General features: G+C 44.4%; 1 protein-coding gene across 2 annotated transcripts in view; it reads left to right on the top strand.

Moving 5' to 3' along the window:
* The window catches only part of HNF1A (HNF1 homeobox A), a 55,075-nt gene that overhangs the window by 36,697 nt on the left and 1,920 nt on the right, over positions 1-16,458 (top strand). Inside the window, exons 5-9 of one of the 2 annotated variants that reach the window (XM_073629280.1) lie at positions 3,649-3,963; positions 6,566-6,625; positions 7,063-7,251; positions 7,328-7,449; positions 10,632-10,746. In XM_073629280.1, coding sequence (XP_073485381.1) covers positions 3,649-3,963; positions 6,566-6,625; positions 7,063-7,251; positions 7,328-7,449; positions 10,632-10,746 — 801 coding nt within the window. The remainder of the gene's footprint in view (positions 1-3,648; positions 3,964-6,565; positions 6,626-7,062; positions 7,252-7,327; positions 7,450-10,631; positions 10,747-16,458) is intronic. The other variant, XM_073629282.1, reaches the window with a different exon arrangement.

The raw sequence follows: 16,458 nt of genomic DNA, 5'->3' as shown, positions 1-16,458 counted from the left end.
TTGGCTGTGGACACAGGTCAGCATGGGCATCCTGATTGGTCTGCGGCTACGCAGCCCCTTACACAACAAACTGTGATCCATTGTGTGTTTTGACACCTTTGTATTCGAACCAGCATGACATTTTTCAGCAATTTGAGCTACAGTAGCTCCTCTATTGGATTGGACTACATGGGACAGCCTTTGCTCCCCATGTGCCCTTAATAAGCCTTAACTGCCCATGACCCTGTCACCGGTCTTCCTTCCTTGGACCTTTTTTGGTGTGTCCTGACCACTGCAGACTAGGGATTTTCCAAAACAGTTGTAGTTTTTGAGTTGCTCTGACTCTAGCCATTACAGTTTGTCCCTTATCAAAGACCCTCAAATCCTTACACTTTCCCATTTTTTCTACTTTCAACACATCAAATTCAGGGACAACATGTTTACTTGCCGCCTAATATATCCCACCCACTTTCAGATGCCATTGTAATGAAATAATCAATGTTATTCATTTTCCCTGTCAGTGTTTATTAAAATTATGGCTGATCTGTGTAAGTAGGCCTGAACTGGGTCCCAAAAAAGGCAAGCAGAGGGCAAAGGTTTGCCCATAGACTCCATGCAGATGATCCTTTCCTCATTTTTGGCTTACCATGCCTATTCCTGTACTTTGTCTCTGGGGTTGATTTACAAAAGGCAAATCCACTCTGCACTGCAAGTGCACTTGGAAGTGCAGTCGCTGTAAATCTGAGGGGAAATTCTAAAATAAGGGGAAGCTCTGCTGATTTTATCATCCAATCATGTACAAGCAAAAAATGCTGTTTTTATTTTCCTTGCATGTTCCCCTCAGATCTACACCAACCTTCCAAGTGCACTTGCAGTACACAGTGAATTTGCCTTTAATAAATAAACCCCTCTGTGTGAAAATGGCAGTAGAGGCAGGACTTTAATTTTTCATGTCAGAGTTGAAACCTGATGACTGGTAGGGGAATACTCAAAAAGCAGCAAGAGAGGTGGAGGAAACATCGATACACAGAATGGATGAAGCAAAAGTAGGGAGATCCTTGCTCTGCAGGTCCTCAGGTACAGCTTCCTCTCCAGCAAGGAGAACAATATGCAACATAGTAGTGACATTCATATCGTGAGACTAGCAGTCAGAGACAAGAATGCCTTACAGTGCACACTACAGTATTATAGCTATGAGGCTCTATGCACAGGAGTCCTGCTAATTTTCAGGATGGATTCAAGACAAAAAGTTGAACATTTTAAAGTATTGCTTAGGGAAAATTGACATTTCTAGATGTTCAATGTAAGACTTTAAAATTGTAGTAAAAGCTGGTATGGTTATGGATAGATTTGAGTCTAGTACTAATCACTAATAGATTTGGGTTGTTATGTACTAATAGGCCCCAATGGGATTGTTTAGTTACCGTATTTATCGGCGTATAACACGCACTTTTTTCCCCTTAAAATCAGGGGAAAATCGTGGGTGCGTGTTACACGCCGATCTATCGGAGCGATCGCTGCGATCGCCGCCGACATTCACATAGCGTGTAGTTTTAAATATGGTGCCGCGGAGTTCGGAGGGACTCGGCGGAGCTGAACGAGCGCTGCCGAGATCACAGTGACTGGGCGGAGCCGAGATACACATAGCCGAGTGTTCTCGGCTCTTTCTGGCGCTGCTCACAGTCACGCCCAGTCCCGCCATTGGACCTATGTTATGTCCATCATAGGGCGGGACTGTGAGCGGCAACGAGAAGAGCCGAGTACACTCAGCTATGTGTATCTCGGCTCCGCCCAGTTACAGAGTCCCTCCGAACTCCGCGGCGCCATATTTAAAACTACACGCTTTGTGTATGTCGGCGGCGATCTGTCCAAGGCAAGCATGTAATGGACACTGGGGGCAAGGCTGCACTGACCACGGGGGCAAGGCTGCACTGGGGCAAAGCTGCACTGACAAGGCTGCACTGGGGCAAAGCTGCACTGACAATTCTGCACTGGGGCAAAGCTGCACTGACAATTCTGCACTGGGGCAAAGCTGCACTGACAAGGCTGCACTGGGGCAAAGCTGCACTGGGGCAAAGCTGCACTGACAAGGCTGCACTGGGGCAAAGCTGCACTGACAAGGCTGCACTGGGGCAAAGCTGCACTGACAAGGCTGCACTGACAAGGCTGCACTGGGGCAAAGCTGCACTGACAAGGCTGCACTGGGGCAAAGCTGCACTGACAAGGCTGCACTGACAAGGCTGCACTGGGGCAAAGCTGCACTGACAATTCTGCACTGGGGCAAAGCTGCACTGACAAGGCTGCACTGGGGCAAAGCTGCACTGACAAGGCTGCACTGGGGCAAAGGATGAATAAAGCAGTGCAGCGCTATACCCAGAAGTTCAAATATTACTAATAAAAGTCCCTTTAGATTTAAATCCAAAAGTTGATAGAAAAAAGGTCTCCTCTGTAGTGGTCTAAGTGCTCATGACAGTCCATGCAGTGCTATACATCCGTGATTCCACCACCAGCTAGCCAAACCGCTCACCTCAGCATATGGACCCCTGAGCTAACAGACGGGTCAAAACAGCATTTACCACTCTCAGTGGATAAAGATGGAGACTTGCGTGGGCAGATGGTCACACGATATAAAGGCAGCACTCAGTAATTGATGATCATGTTCACATGCAATAAAAATAAGAGTACATAGTGCACACTGTGTGGCTAAGAAGATCACATTTATTAAAAGTCAAGTACTCACATACACAGCACTACACCCTAGTGCTGGGATAAAGGTAAAATGGCATCAAAGGATAACGTCAAGTAGTAATGGTGGCTGCAGTGATGTCCAAGGAACTCCCGCACGTGTATCGTCCACATCCGGACTTCATCAGCGGTCTAGGGGCAAAGCTGCACTGACAAGGCTGCAATGGACACTGGGGCAAGGCTGCACTGACACTGACAAGGCTGCAGATGGACACGATAAGGCTGCATTGATGGGCATTTAAATGTAAGTTTTTTTTTCCTTAAACTTCCCTCCTAAAAGTTTTTTTCCTTAAAATTCCCCCCTAAACTTGGGGTGCGTGTTATACGACGATAAATACGGTATATGTGCATGTTAAACAAAAAAGTATTTTTTATTCCAAAAAGTTTTAAGTATGGTACCTCAAAAGGTCATTATACAGTCTTAATCATTCATAAATTCGCTCTGTTCTTGTTGATGTGGTACCAGTTATGCATTCCATTACCTACATTATAGAGTTGATAACATTTTCAGAAGGCCAAGTAAGTGAAATCAGGATACCTAATCTGCATACATGTTTCAGGTCAGCAATTGAAAGTATTGAAGTAACTGAATGAGAGGCAGGTGACTAGCATTTGCAGAAGGAGTTCTTCAATGGCAAACTGCAGATAGCTCTCAGTACATGTTTCTTTCAATACCACCATAATCTTTATCATTGGATTTTGAACTACTATGGAAGAAAGCAATGCACATATTTTTTTTTCTGTTTTTATGTCATAGTGCTACCAATTAGTAGTTCCCAAAATTATTATTTACATATTCTTCTGTTTTCTAATAACATCTAATGATTGTAAAGGAAATGCACTGAGACACACTGCAGCTGATACAAATGGGGAAAGTGGTAGTTAATTGCTTTGTATTAATGGTAACACGTTATCTCACAATAGGCATTCGGTACACCCAAGACTCCTCCAGTGAGCGAGGACCCTCCATGGTGAGCAACCAAAATGGTCTGTCTCCAACCAACTTGGAACACAGCCACGCTCTCATGAGCAGTGAAAGCAAATTAATTCCAGCAGCAGGAGGCTCCCTTCCACCCGTCAGCACGCTTACTGCTCTGCACAGCCTGGACCATGGACAGCACACAATTGGACAGACACAGAACCTCATCATGGCTTCACTCCCCAGTGTCATGACAATCGGCACAGATGCATCACTTGGACAAGCATTCGGCAACTCTGGACCATCAACATTAGTAATAGGTAAAAATATAACCAATGCCTTGTAGAAACTCTCATTATGACCCAGTATGAGAAATAAAGGACACAACTCTTTTGTGCAAAAATAAAAAAATTAAACTTGAGGAGGGAAAAGCAGGTTACAAAAGTACCTGTATTGTTGACTTTATTGGCAATGATTATCCTGGCCAGCAGAGCACAATGATTACTGCTAGTGGCTATAGCCGCCAGCAGTAATTGCTTGTCAATAATACAACAGGCTGACAATCAAGGCAATATGTAAAACTTAAACTCTAAAGTCTCTGTCACTATTGCAGCAGCACTCAAACTGTTCAAAATCAGCAGGTTCAGCATATACAATTCATGCATGAAGTGATGTGGATAGCGGAGAAGATGACACTTTCACTGTATTCTGTGTAGGGTACTTCCACCATATGTGAATACCACGTGTGGGGTGACTCCCCCTATGGGAATGTACTCACCAGAAGTATGGTTACAATGAGCCCTGGTATAAAGCAAGTCCCTCCACCGCTCCACCTCGAACGTCCACCAGGTGTCAGTCACGCTATTGGATGCTCAATTTGAGCCATAAGGGAGAAACGGAATGTCCACATAGTGTAAAACTGTTTAAAATATAAACCTTTATTCCAAAGAAAGAGATTCCCCCTATTCAAATATGCGTACCAAAATACAATAGTTATAAAGCAATAAAGGACTGTGCCTGTATGTGGTTCCAACCGTCAGTTCGAACGAAGAGGACCTCCGCTGTGTACAGCAGCGGTGTGTTTCCTGGTTTTTAAACTTGTGGAACGCATACGTCACTTCCCGTAGATCACGTCTCTGACACGTTTCGTCACTTCCGGACTTCGTCTGAGGGCGTGATCTACTACGTAAGGGGGCGCTATTTAAAAGAACTGACAAGGACCGCAACCAATCAGAAAATGCAGTGGGAGGATGTAATCACCTAGTCGCACCGTGTAAACAGATCTACTGTCTCCAACGAGCGAGCGTCACCACATATACTTCCGATTGTTGTAATGCATCCATCTTTATGATATTGAAATATCATCCAGTCCTTTATTGCTTTATAACTATTGTATTTTAGTACGCATATTTGAATAGGGGGAATCTCTTTCTTTGGAATAAAGGTTTATATTTTAAACAATTTTATATTATGTGGACATTCCATTTCTCCCTTATGGCTCAAATTGAGCATCCAATAACGTGACTGACACCTGGTGGACGTTCGAGGTGGAGCGGTGGAGAGACTTGCTTTATACCAGGGCTCATTGTAACCATACTTCTGGTGAGAACATTCCCATAGGGGGAGTCACCCCACACGTGGTATTCACATAAGGTGGAAGTACCCTACACAGAATACAGTGAAAGTGTCATCTTCTCCGCTATCCACATCACTTCATGCATGAACTGTATATGCTGAACCTGCTGATTTTGAACAGTTTGAGTGCTGCTGCAATAGTGACAGAGACTTTAGAGTTTAAGTTTTACATATTGCCTTGATTGTTGACGGGATTTTTTAAGCAGCTGCTTTTTGATCTATTAATTAATTTCATGATATATTGTATACTTTATATGCATTGTTAGTTGATTTTCATAGGAAGCCTACAGCCTAAGGCGCAGAGCGGTGTTTTAATAGGAAGGTGCATTCCACAGCAAAAAAACATCTTCATACAAATACAACAGGCTGGTTGTACCCAAGTAGATCAATGGATCGTCTTTGATACAACCAGCCTGCCCATAGATGGATCGAATCTTGGCCAGTCTCTGTTGAACTGGCTGAGACACGATCCATTCTATGGCCGGCTTAACTGTGGGAGTGAGTACCACGGATGAGGAAATTCTGGTCTAGTGAAATCTTTTGGCTAAAGTGATAGGACACGTAGAAACAAGGGCAGGCAGGCATCTCTCAGTCTTAATTAAAATTTAAAAATTTGCCAACTTGTGTATTAAAGTGGTCGTAAACCTTTCCATGTACCCAGTGAAGTGACTATCCTCAGATGATACACAGAGATTAACATGTCCTGCTACATAAGTTGTACCTGTTTATTTGCAGCCTTCTTGTCTCTACATCTGTTCAAAGTGCAGAATTCATAAAGCTTGTCTGAGTTGTCAGAAAAAAGGGGGCGGGGAGCTGAAACTAAATACTGCAGAGCTCAGTGAGGAGAGCTCTGAGTGCTGATTGGAGGAAGGGACACACTCCCTTTACACAGCACACATGACCAGAGCTGAGGCTGTCATTTATCTGGAGATCCCTCCCATCACCACTTTTCTCTTGGTGTCTGGAAATCTTGTCAGAAGTGACTATTGCTGATAGCAGAGGAACGAGGCAGCAGACAGAAATGATACTTATGCTTTGTTCATATTTCATGTCTGAGGTTTCCAAGCACTTTAAAGTGTTACTAAACCCACAACAGTAAAATCAGTCTATATATGTAGTAAGCTAAGTAAAATCAGTCTGTATATGTAGTAAGCACAGTAAAATCAGTCTGTATATGCAGTAAAGCATGCTTGTTATACTCACTGTGGAACCTAAGGGGTTAATCCTCTGCAATGTGTAAAAAGGCTGTTTGATCCTGTCTTCTCTGAATCTCCCTTTCTTCCACAGTCTCCAATCCATCTGGTGATAGAACAGAGCCTTGGGGGCACTCTGCACATGTTCAGTTTGGTGTGTATTGCTAGAAAGTTTTTTTTTTCTTGGGAGGGTGTATGTGAATGGCGCAGGCCCAACCAGCACTGTCCAGACAGAGGGTCAGGGGTCCTGCAGCCTCCTAGGGCAGTCAGGGTAGAATGAAAACTCCTCCTACAAGCTTTAACCAGACACTGATAGAAGTCACAAGACTGCTATATACTGCTGATGATAAAAGGTATTTAGCAGTTTATATTTAATAAAGTAATTGCATTTCTATGTTCTGTGTACTGTGGGAGACCCAATATAGTGAATGCAGGATCCTGGGTTTAGTAACACTTTAACTGTTCCCCTTTCTAGAGACCAGGATCTCTTGTGGCAGTCACCTGCCTGACATCTGCCTATGGCATATTCAAGAATATCATTATTGAATCATGTTTAATGTGGTCTAACTTCACATCCGCTTTGTGTTCCAGGTCTTACATCCCAGTCTCAAAGTGTTCCTGTGATCAACAGTGTAGGCAGCAGTCTGACAACATTACAGCCTGTCCAGTTCTCCCAGCAAATCCATACTCCACACCAGCAGCCATTAGTACAACAGGTTCAAGGTCACATGACACAAAACCCCTTCATGGCCACAATGGCTCAGCTCCAGTCTCCACATGGTAAGAGTTTAGCCCTGTGAAAATAAGAATATTAACCTAAATCAGACATGTCTTAACTGTTATCTTATCTCTGCAGCTCTGTACAGCCACAAATCAGATGTTGCCCAGTATGCATCTGCTAGTTTCTTCCCACAGACCATGGTCATCACAGACACATCAAACTTGGGAACATTCACTAGTCTAACACCCACCAAACAGGTAATTCCATGTCAGTCACATGCAGAAATAATATTTACATTTGAAAAAATGTATGGATGTGCATAATATACGAAGGCACACTCACCAAACGGTAGGGGGAGAACCTCACCTCAGGTAGAACCCAGACAGTAGAGGATGGCATTCTTTACCTCCTCAACTGTCCCAGATCCTTCAAGACTGTTCTGGTACATGTACCATGAATCCTGGCCCTGTTGCAGCACCACATATGAGCTGCACTGTAAAATGGAGAGATCTTCGGTCCCAAGGACACACATTTTTACAGTGACTTAGTGGTTAGCCCTGGGATCCTGGATTCAGCTCTCAAACAGGACTTTGTCTGCATGGAGTTTGCAGTTTTGGACTTTGTTCTCCCTGTGCCTATATGGATTTATGCCAAAAGAGAGAGAGAGAGAGGGAGGGAGGGAGCCACCACTTAAGTGTAGATTTTATTAATAAAGACACATATGTATGCCCTCACTGTGATCAGTAAAACACTGGCATATCAAGTGGCCTGGGTTCAGTATGTCCACCCTGGAACTGATTGTCTGCTTGAGGAAAAAGACTGGTGTCTGTATGCAGAGTTTGGCAGAGAGGCGGCCAGGCTGGACAGAGTAGAGCAAAGAAACTAACTAGGTGGAATGCAGTTCTCTTGGTCTCCTACAGCTGTAACAGGCAGAGCAACACAGAGAAGCGTCTGGGGCTCCGTGGCAACTGATGACATCACAGGCGACATATGTAGGGGGGGGTGGGCGTTGTTATGCGCTTTTTGGGGCAGCCTCGCACCTTTGTCAGGCCTACTAATGTTCTGGAGAGGAAGCCATTTATTGTGTACCTGCCGCTGCAGTGAAAACTCCACATCCATTTACCTTACATACTCTAAATTCACATTAGTCCTTGCTCTCAAGGAGTTTACAATCTAAGGGCCCTTTATCGCATGCATACATACAAGCACACACATTAGGGACAACTTAGACAGTACCTTATTGATCTACTAGCATGTCTTTGGAGTGTGTGAGAAAACAAAAGTACCCAAAGAACCCTCTGCAAACTCCTTGTGAGATAGTTTCCTAGTTGGGATTCAAACTGAGAACCCCAGTGCTGCAAGGCAGAAGTGCCACATTGCTGCCCTACTCTTTCTTTTACAAAATAATTTTATTGCAAAGAAATTCAACAGATTAGTTCAACAATGAGATGGTTACATCAAACATAGCTTAAGGGAAAAATCCTGACAGAGGGACGCAAAAAGGAATGTTATACATAATTCTCAAATGCAATATAACATATTGACAGTGGTCCCTAAAGCGGAGTTCCACCCAACAGTGGAACTTCTGCTCATCTGATTTCCCCCCCCCCCCCCCCTCTGTTGCCACGTTTGGCACCTTTCCGGGGGTAGGGGGGAGCGCATATCTGTCCCGTAATTGGGACAGGTATCCTGTCCCATTTCCGGGAGACTGGGCCACGGCGATCTATGTCAGCAGCTCGGTCCCCCCCTCCTCTTCTGCCGGCCAGTAAAAGAGCGCAGCACATTTCGCACACGCACAGTAGGGGCCCGGCCGTGAAGCCGAAAGGCTACACTGCTGGGTTCCATTAGTAGCAATGGCCACGGCAGCACCCGACCAGCTGATCCGAAGATTGCCTGTGATGCCCACATCGCTGGACTCCAGGACAGGTAAGTGTCCTAATGTTGAAAGTCAGCAGCTACAGTATGTGTAGCTGCTGACTTTTAAAGGGGCGGGAAGACCTCCTCTTTAAATCCTTGATGAAGAAAGCTTAATACATCAGACTATAGTGCACGGTGGACTAAACCTAGACTCTCAATCTTGTTAATAGGGAACACAAAACAGTTCAGCTGGTAGAGAGTGGGTGCCTATGTAAATAAGTATACGATATACAAATCATAAGATGTGATCACTGTAATGCCCCGTACACACGATCGGACTTTCCGACAACAAAACCGTGGATTTTTGTTCGAAGGGTGTTGGCTCCAACTTGTCTTGCATACACAGGGTCACACAAATGTTGGCCAACAATTACGAACGTAGTGACGTACAAGACGTACGTGATATCTCCATTATGAGCGCTAGTTTTACCAGACCGAGCGCTTCCGGCTCGTACTTGATTCCGAGCATGCGTGGACTTTTGTGCGACGGACTTGTGTACACACGATCGGAAAGTCCGACAACAAACATTTGTTGGCGGAACATTTGAGAACCTGCTAGCCAACATTTGTTGGCGGAAAGTCCGACAACAAATGTCCGATGGAACACACACACGGTCGGGCTTTCCGACAACAAGCTCACGTCTAACATTTCCCGTAGGAAAATCTGATCGTGTGTACACGCCATAACAATCCTCACCAAACCCATGCCCATTTCCTGGTGAATATTAAAGACATTTATACATAATAAGAGAAGAGCTAGGGGAAAGCTGCAAAATTGAATGAAAAGGAAAAGGAAAGGAGCCAAGAGAAGAGGGGAAAGAGGGGGAGGAGTCCAACGGGGTGTGCAGCGGGAGATCACTCAAATTGAAAGGAGCTTTTGATCGAACCTGGAAGGCTGGGTGTATGTTATCCACGGCTGCCAGACCCTGAGGAATATATCATGGGTATCCAAAGCAAAGGCCGTCAGAGTTTCTCGTTTACCATGAGATCGTTCATACGGTTCTTAACTGCTTCAAAGCTAAGCACAGGAGTTTTGCTGCCCTACTCTTTCAATGCCATGAAACGTAGGGCACATGGAAGTGAAGAGGTTAAACCACACCCAGTATTCAGCACAGTGTACCCATGCATATTTTTTTGACCTAATGCAAAAAAAAGTGTCCCTCTTTCCCAGGTTCTAATATTGGGAGGTATGCAGAGATGGAGAAGGGGTATGGGGTGGGTGTTTGTGTGTGATTTAATTAAAAAGCTGCAGCAACATATCTGTCTGCTTTATACAAGTTTATTTTATGTGGTTGTGGGGGTTTCCATTTCAGTGTTCGCCCCAGGCAGTAGAAGAGCTAGAGACACTGCTGGTAATATACACAGCAGATAAGAATAAAGAGCCAGGAACCATATGCGGTCAAAAAGCTTGTCCTATCATTGTCAGAACAAACAACTAATCATGAGAAAAATAGCACTAAGTTATATCATGTGTTGGGAGAGGAAACCAGCGCCTACATTGTTGAATGTATTCTGTCATCAGGTCCACTCCTTGCACAGTAGTGCACAGGAAGACTCTCAGGGCTCCCAGCTCCAGAGCCAAGACTCCAATATCCTGCACCTCACTTCAAGCCACCGCCTCTCCCCCAGTCCAACAGGTAAGAATCATGTTGCAGTTAGAGTCTCCAATGAAGTACTTATTGATATGTTTATCAATAAAATAAACATATACTGTATGTGACATACTGAAAGATATTTTGTTTACTCATACAATGCCAATACAAACATCAATTACAGTAAAACCTTGGATTGCGAGCATAATTCGTTCCGGAAACATGCTTGTAATCCAAAGCACTTGTATATCAAAGCGAATTTCCCAATAAGAAATAATGGAAACTCGGATGATTCGTTCCGCAACCATTTATTCATAGGTTCTTCAGTTTATAGTCCATATAAAAAAAAAAAAATATAGTAATGTGATAGGTTGTGTATCCGTAAAATTTCCATCCACAAATGGAATCCTCCACAAGGGGATTAGAAGCAAAATCCAGCAGGAGCTACAGAATATAAAAGAGAAGAGAGGCGCCTCTAAGTGTAGCAATATGTTGCTAAATGTTGTACCTTCATTAAATGTAACCATATTGCTACACTTAGAGGCTCCTCTCTTCTTTTTTATACTCAGTTGTGACATGACGCTACTCTTATATCAAGACATCACTTGTATATCAAGTCAAAATGTATTTAAAAATTTTGCTTGTCTTGCAAAACGCTCTCAAACCAAGGTTTTACTGTATTTACAAAGCTTTCTATTAGTTCTCCATCCAGAGTACAAGCTAATGTCAATAGCGCACATGCTCTAGGACCAATTGAACTGGAAAGTGAGTCACTTGGTAAAGGAGGAGACAAGAGTGGACTCACCAATCTATAGCAACAGGGAAAAATACACTCCATTCAGATGAATCAATCCCAAGATTTAAAGGCTTTAAAGCAACAAACAAATGTTTCAATAGCATGCTAACACTTTAACTATATTGTAGAATGGTATTGGGATGGCAAGGTAGCCTAGGGTTACACAGACGGGTAAATCTCTTTTGCCATTGACAGGTTTAAAGTGGAGTTCCAATCATATTTTCGTTTATTAAAAGTCAGCAGCTACAAAAAGTGTAGCTGCTGACTTTTAATAAACAGGCACTCTCCTGTCCCAAGGTCCAGCAGTGCACTCACCTGCGCTGTGTTCTCCCTATGTCCTCCCTCGGCAGCCGCAGCATCTCTACTATGGGCACCTGACGGTGGGAGCTAGGGAGGAGGTCTTAAAGCGGAAGTTCCACTTTTGGGTGGAACGCCGCTTTAACTACTTGTTGACAATTATCCCATTAGAGGGACATTAATTATAGCATGCAGGCAATGAGTGGCTGCTAAAAAAAGTTCACAGTGGAACTATGACCTCTCAATAAACTGAATTTCAGGTTTACAATCACATTAGTTTATTTGGCCCAAGTGAACCATTTTCTTTATTAATTGATGCAGCTGCTGTCAGCGCAGTATACAGCTCTGTGTTCCAGGCAGTGGTACAGTGACTTCCTGTCTGCTGCCAGTCAGGATGAGTGCTTCTCAGCCATTCACAGGAAGCCTTGTATTTTTATCAATGAATATAAGGCTGCCTCTGATTGGCTGAGGTGGAGATTGGGACATCGTCCATCCTCCTTTTCATCTCGGCCAGAGGAAGCCTAGTATTTATTGATAAAATACAAGCCTTCTTGTGAATAGCTTAGGACAGTGATGACGAACCTTGGCACCCCAGATGTTTTGGAACTACATTCCCCATGATGCTCCACTACACTGCAGAGTGCAGGGGCATCATGGGAAATGTAGTTGCAAAACATCTTGGGTGCCATGGTTAACAATCACTGGCTTAGGAGCACTCTTCCAGACACAATGCTGTCCTGGCCACAGACAGGAAGTCCTGTAACACTGCCGGAATATAGTGCTGTATACTGTATGTAGCTGATGCTACATACAGCTTAAAAAGGAGTTCCAGCCTGGGGGAGAAAAAAAATGAAAAGTCAGCACCTACAAATACTGAAGCTGTTGACTTTTAATACAAGGACACTTACCTGTCCGGGGAGCCCGCAATGTCGGCACCCGAAGTCGACCCGTCTGTCGGCTCCCGAAGTCGACCCATCTGTCGGCTCCAAGCGCCGGCATCCTTACTACTGCGCATGCGTGAATGGTCCCGTCGTCTTCTGGAGCACACACAGGTCCCAGAAGGCAACGGGGGAAGGAGGAGGGCGCCAGCAAAACCGCAGAAGTGACGTACCTCGCAGCGGCGCCATGGGAAGTCCTGGAGAAACATACCAAAAAGGTATGAAAAGAAAAAGAAAAAAACTATTCAAAAACGAGGGGGGGGGGGAGTGGAGGCTGTTGGGTGGGTAGTACATATGATTTCAAAAAAGTTCAATTTTTGCCTGGAACTCCACTTTAAAGTGATTGTAAACGATCACCTTGTAAAACAACCCATTCAGTTTAAAATAGAAATGAAAAGCAAAACATTTTTGTACAGATATAAAAATACATTATAAATAAATGTTTTGCCTTTTTTATAAGGGATCACATTCCCTCTGTAAGAGCTGGGGGGAGGAGAAACAGCAGCAAACTGAGCTTCCCAGGGAATGACTGTGCAGTGGGGGCATGTCAAGACAAGTTTGATCATTGGAGGAGAGTACACCAAGTTCCCAGCATAACTAGAGAACTGACCATGGTGCGTTCTCCTGCTTAGTGTGGTCAGTGTTTAATTGGAAAGCAGAGGGACTGGCAGGAATACCAGGGATTTCACATAAAGGAAGCAATACAAAGAGAACAGGAGACTTTCTCATACAAGTACATGGTACAACAGGCACACATCAGGAATATGAAGTTTTGGGGTAACAAACGCTTTAAACAGTGCTGACAGAGGCCGCATCGGTTAATAAAGAAAATAGATAGTTTGGGGCAGCTTGGCCCAAATGAACTCTTTAAAGTGAAAGTAACCCTGGAATTCAGCTTTAAGAAAAAATGTGCTTCACCTAATTATAAGCGTATCTGCACTTCGGCTGGCCATACACGGTGCAAATTTCTTTCCTGCAACCACACAATTCCCCCATCAACACAGATAGTCCTGACGGGGGGATCCCTTCTGCCGAGCAACTGTCTTCTCAATGAGGAGAAGACAATTGTCTATAGCAGCCGCTGGCAAAAATCGCAAGAGAATCTAGTAGGCTGGTTGTACCAAAGTTGACCAAAGTTAACGGTTCGAATTTAAACCATGTATGGCCGGGCCTTATAGTTTTCTTATAGCCCCCTTCAAAGTCTCAGAAATACCTTGCCAGTGAAGTCCACCTAATGAATGAAGCTTCATGTGGTGGCATGTAAACAAGAGCTTAAAAAAAAAAAAAAAAAAAAAAAGAGAAAAAAAAGCATGTACTGATAGCTCCTGCTGTCTACTTCAAATTAAAGATTAATTCCCATGATACGCCCACAGGTTTGCGTTAAAACTAATGCTAGGAACACACTATCAGTTTTTTTTCATCCCGCGGGCTGAACGAAAAAAAAAAAAAACTGAGGAGCTCGAGAAGAGCTTGCTGTACTAACTATCCAATGTTAGTACAGCGATCTCCCCATTGAGCTATTGTGTTCTGACAGGGGGATTGTCCTCTCCCCCTAGAACACTCCGGTCAGTGCTCGCAGCCATTGGCAGATGTTTTTCGGGCATGCCCTTCGACAGAAGCCAGAAGATCGGCCAGCTTCTGTCTGACAGGCTGCTGTTGCATGGGCCGAATGTCGGACGGTTTCTGTTGAACCGGGCCAATATTCAGGCCGTGTACACAAGGCTTAAAGGCTAAGTTCATCTTTTGGGCACAATTTTACTTTCCCTAATAAATAGAATCCTTTTGTAATATCATGTCTGGCCCAGCCATCCCTATGTTCTTATCTCTCACTTACCTCATCCACAAAAGGTTTGAAATTTCAGGTTTCTGTCTTAAAAAAATTCCTTCTGCTTGCATCACTTCCTGTAGGTCATCTCCCATCATTCTGTGTTTTTGCATCACAGAAAAGGGTGTGATAGGGCGTGCATTACCAGTCTGGACCACACCTCCCTCATTACTATACCACCACCTACTTCTTCCCTTAAAGGGGTTGTAAAGGTAATTTTTTTTTTTTTTTTTTAAACAACAAACATGTCTATACTTACCTACTCTGTGCAATGGAATCGCACAGAGCAGGCGGGAACCTCCTCTTTTCGGGTCACCCGCCGGCGCTCCTAGTCTCTCCTCTCTGGCCAGAAGCGGCTTCCCATGGGGGCACTTGTGCGTGCTCACACCTGAGTCCCTCTGCTGCGTCCATTGACACAGACATCGGGACTCAGCCCCGCCCCTCGCTTCCTCGTCAGTGGCTTTGATTGACAGCACTGGGAGCCAGTGGCTCCCGGGGTCCCAGCAAAGCCAGCAAGACCCGCAAGTGAGGGGAGAAAAGATCTGCAGACTTGCACGGCGATAGATTACGTGAGGTCTCAGGTAAGTAAAGGGGGGCTGAGGGGGCGATGCTGACACCTAAACATTTTTTTACCTTAAAGTGATTGTAAAGGCCTTTTTTTTTAAATAACAAACATGTTACACTTACCTCCTCTGTGCAGTTGGTTTTGCACAGAGAAGCCTGGATCCTCCTTTTCTCGGGTCTCTCTTCTGCTCTCCTGGCCCCTCCCTCCTTTTAGTGCCCCTCAGCCAGCAGCTTGCTACAGTGGGTCATCCATTCAGACACGGAGCCCTGACCTGGCCTAGCCCCCTCTCCTCCCTGATTGGCTGACTGACTTTGATTGACAGCCGCGGGAGCCAATGGCACCGATGCTCTGTCTCAGCCAATCAGGAGGAGTGTCCTGGATGGCTGAGGGGATCGTGGACATTGCCGTAGAGAGAAGGGGCTCAGGTAGGTCATTGGGGGGGGGAGGGTGCTGCTATACACAGAAGGTTTTTTATCTTAATGCGTAGAATGCATTAAGATAAAAAACCCTCTGCCTTTACAACTCCTTTAATGCAAGGAATGCATTAGGTAAATAAACGTTTAGAGTTTACAACCCCTTTAAGATGATTATGCACATTACAATCTGATTGTACAATCTCCTTTAGATCTCCCAATAGCTATGTAGTGCAAGGGCCTGCCTGATTTGGTACAAATTTATAGATTGTTGAGGCGATTCTCCTGTTCCATAGTTCTAGCAAAATCTAAAGGAAATTGTACAGAGATTGTACAATCAGACTGCATAGTGTATGGCCATCTTTATACAAGCACATAGGAAGGAGTGGGTGGGACACACTCAGTTGTCGGGCCTCGTTCACATAGCTAGAACTCACATTTCCGCACACTTTCTTTTTGGGGGGAGTTTTGGAACACCCAAAGAAGCTCCAGGACTTTTTTTTTTCTTTGAGTGGAGCTTGGTGCGTTTTTTATCGTGCTTTTTGGTTCATTTGAAGCGGTTTTCTGAAACGCACAGCAAAGCGTTCTTTTTCTGTGCAGTTTGGCATGCATTTGGAAAAACACACAGTTGTGAATGGGAGCCTCATTGTTCTTATGTAAACACACCAAATTTCACTTTTAGGTCCCATTCACACTTAGAGTAGTGGGAGCGTATGTTTTTTGGTTAGTTTTTCCCATGACAGGCATAGGGCAGGCCGTTGAGCACTAATGGGGTCAGCTGGTAAACTCCTTCCTTTGTCTTACCGGATTTCTCCATCCCAAATCTACATACCAGGAAGCGATGAAGCTTTCTAAGAAATACAGCAGGGGCTAAGTTAAGGCCTTGTTCTAAAAATCAAAGAAAGCTTTATTTTTGCAGCAGA

Source organism: Aquarana catesbeiana, linkage group LG01 (assembly GCF_042186555.1).
Source record: "Aquarana catesbeiana isolate 2022-GZ linkage group LG01, ASM4218655v1, whole genome shotgun sequence".
In the NCBI taxonomy this organism is placed as follows: domain Eukaryota; kingdom Metazoa; phylum Chordata; class Amphibia; order Anura; family Ranidae; genus Aquarana; species Aquarana catesbeiana.
The sequence above is the reverse complement of the archived record's forward strand: the minus strand, read 5'-3'. Positions and strand labels throughout refer to the sequence as shown.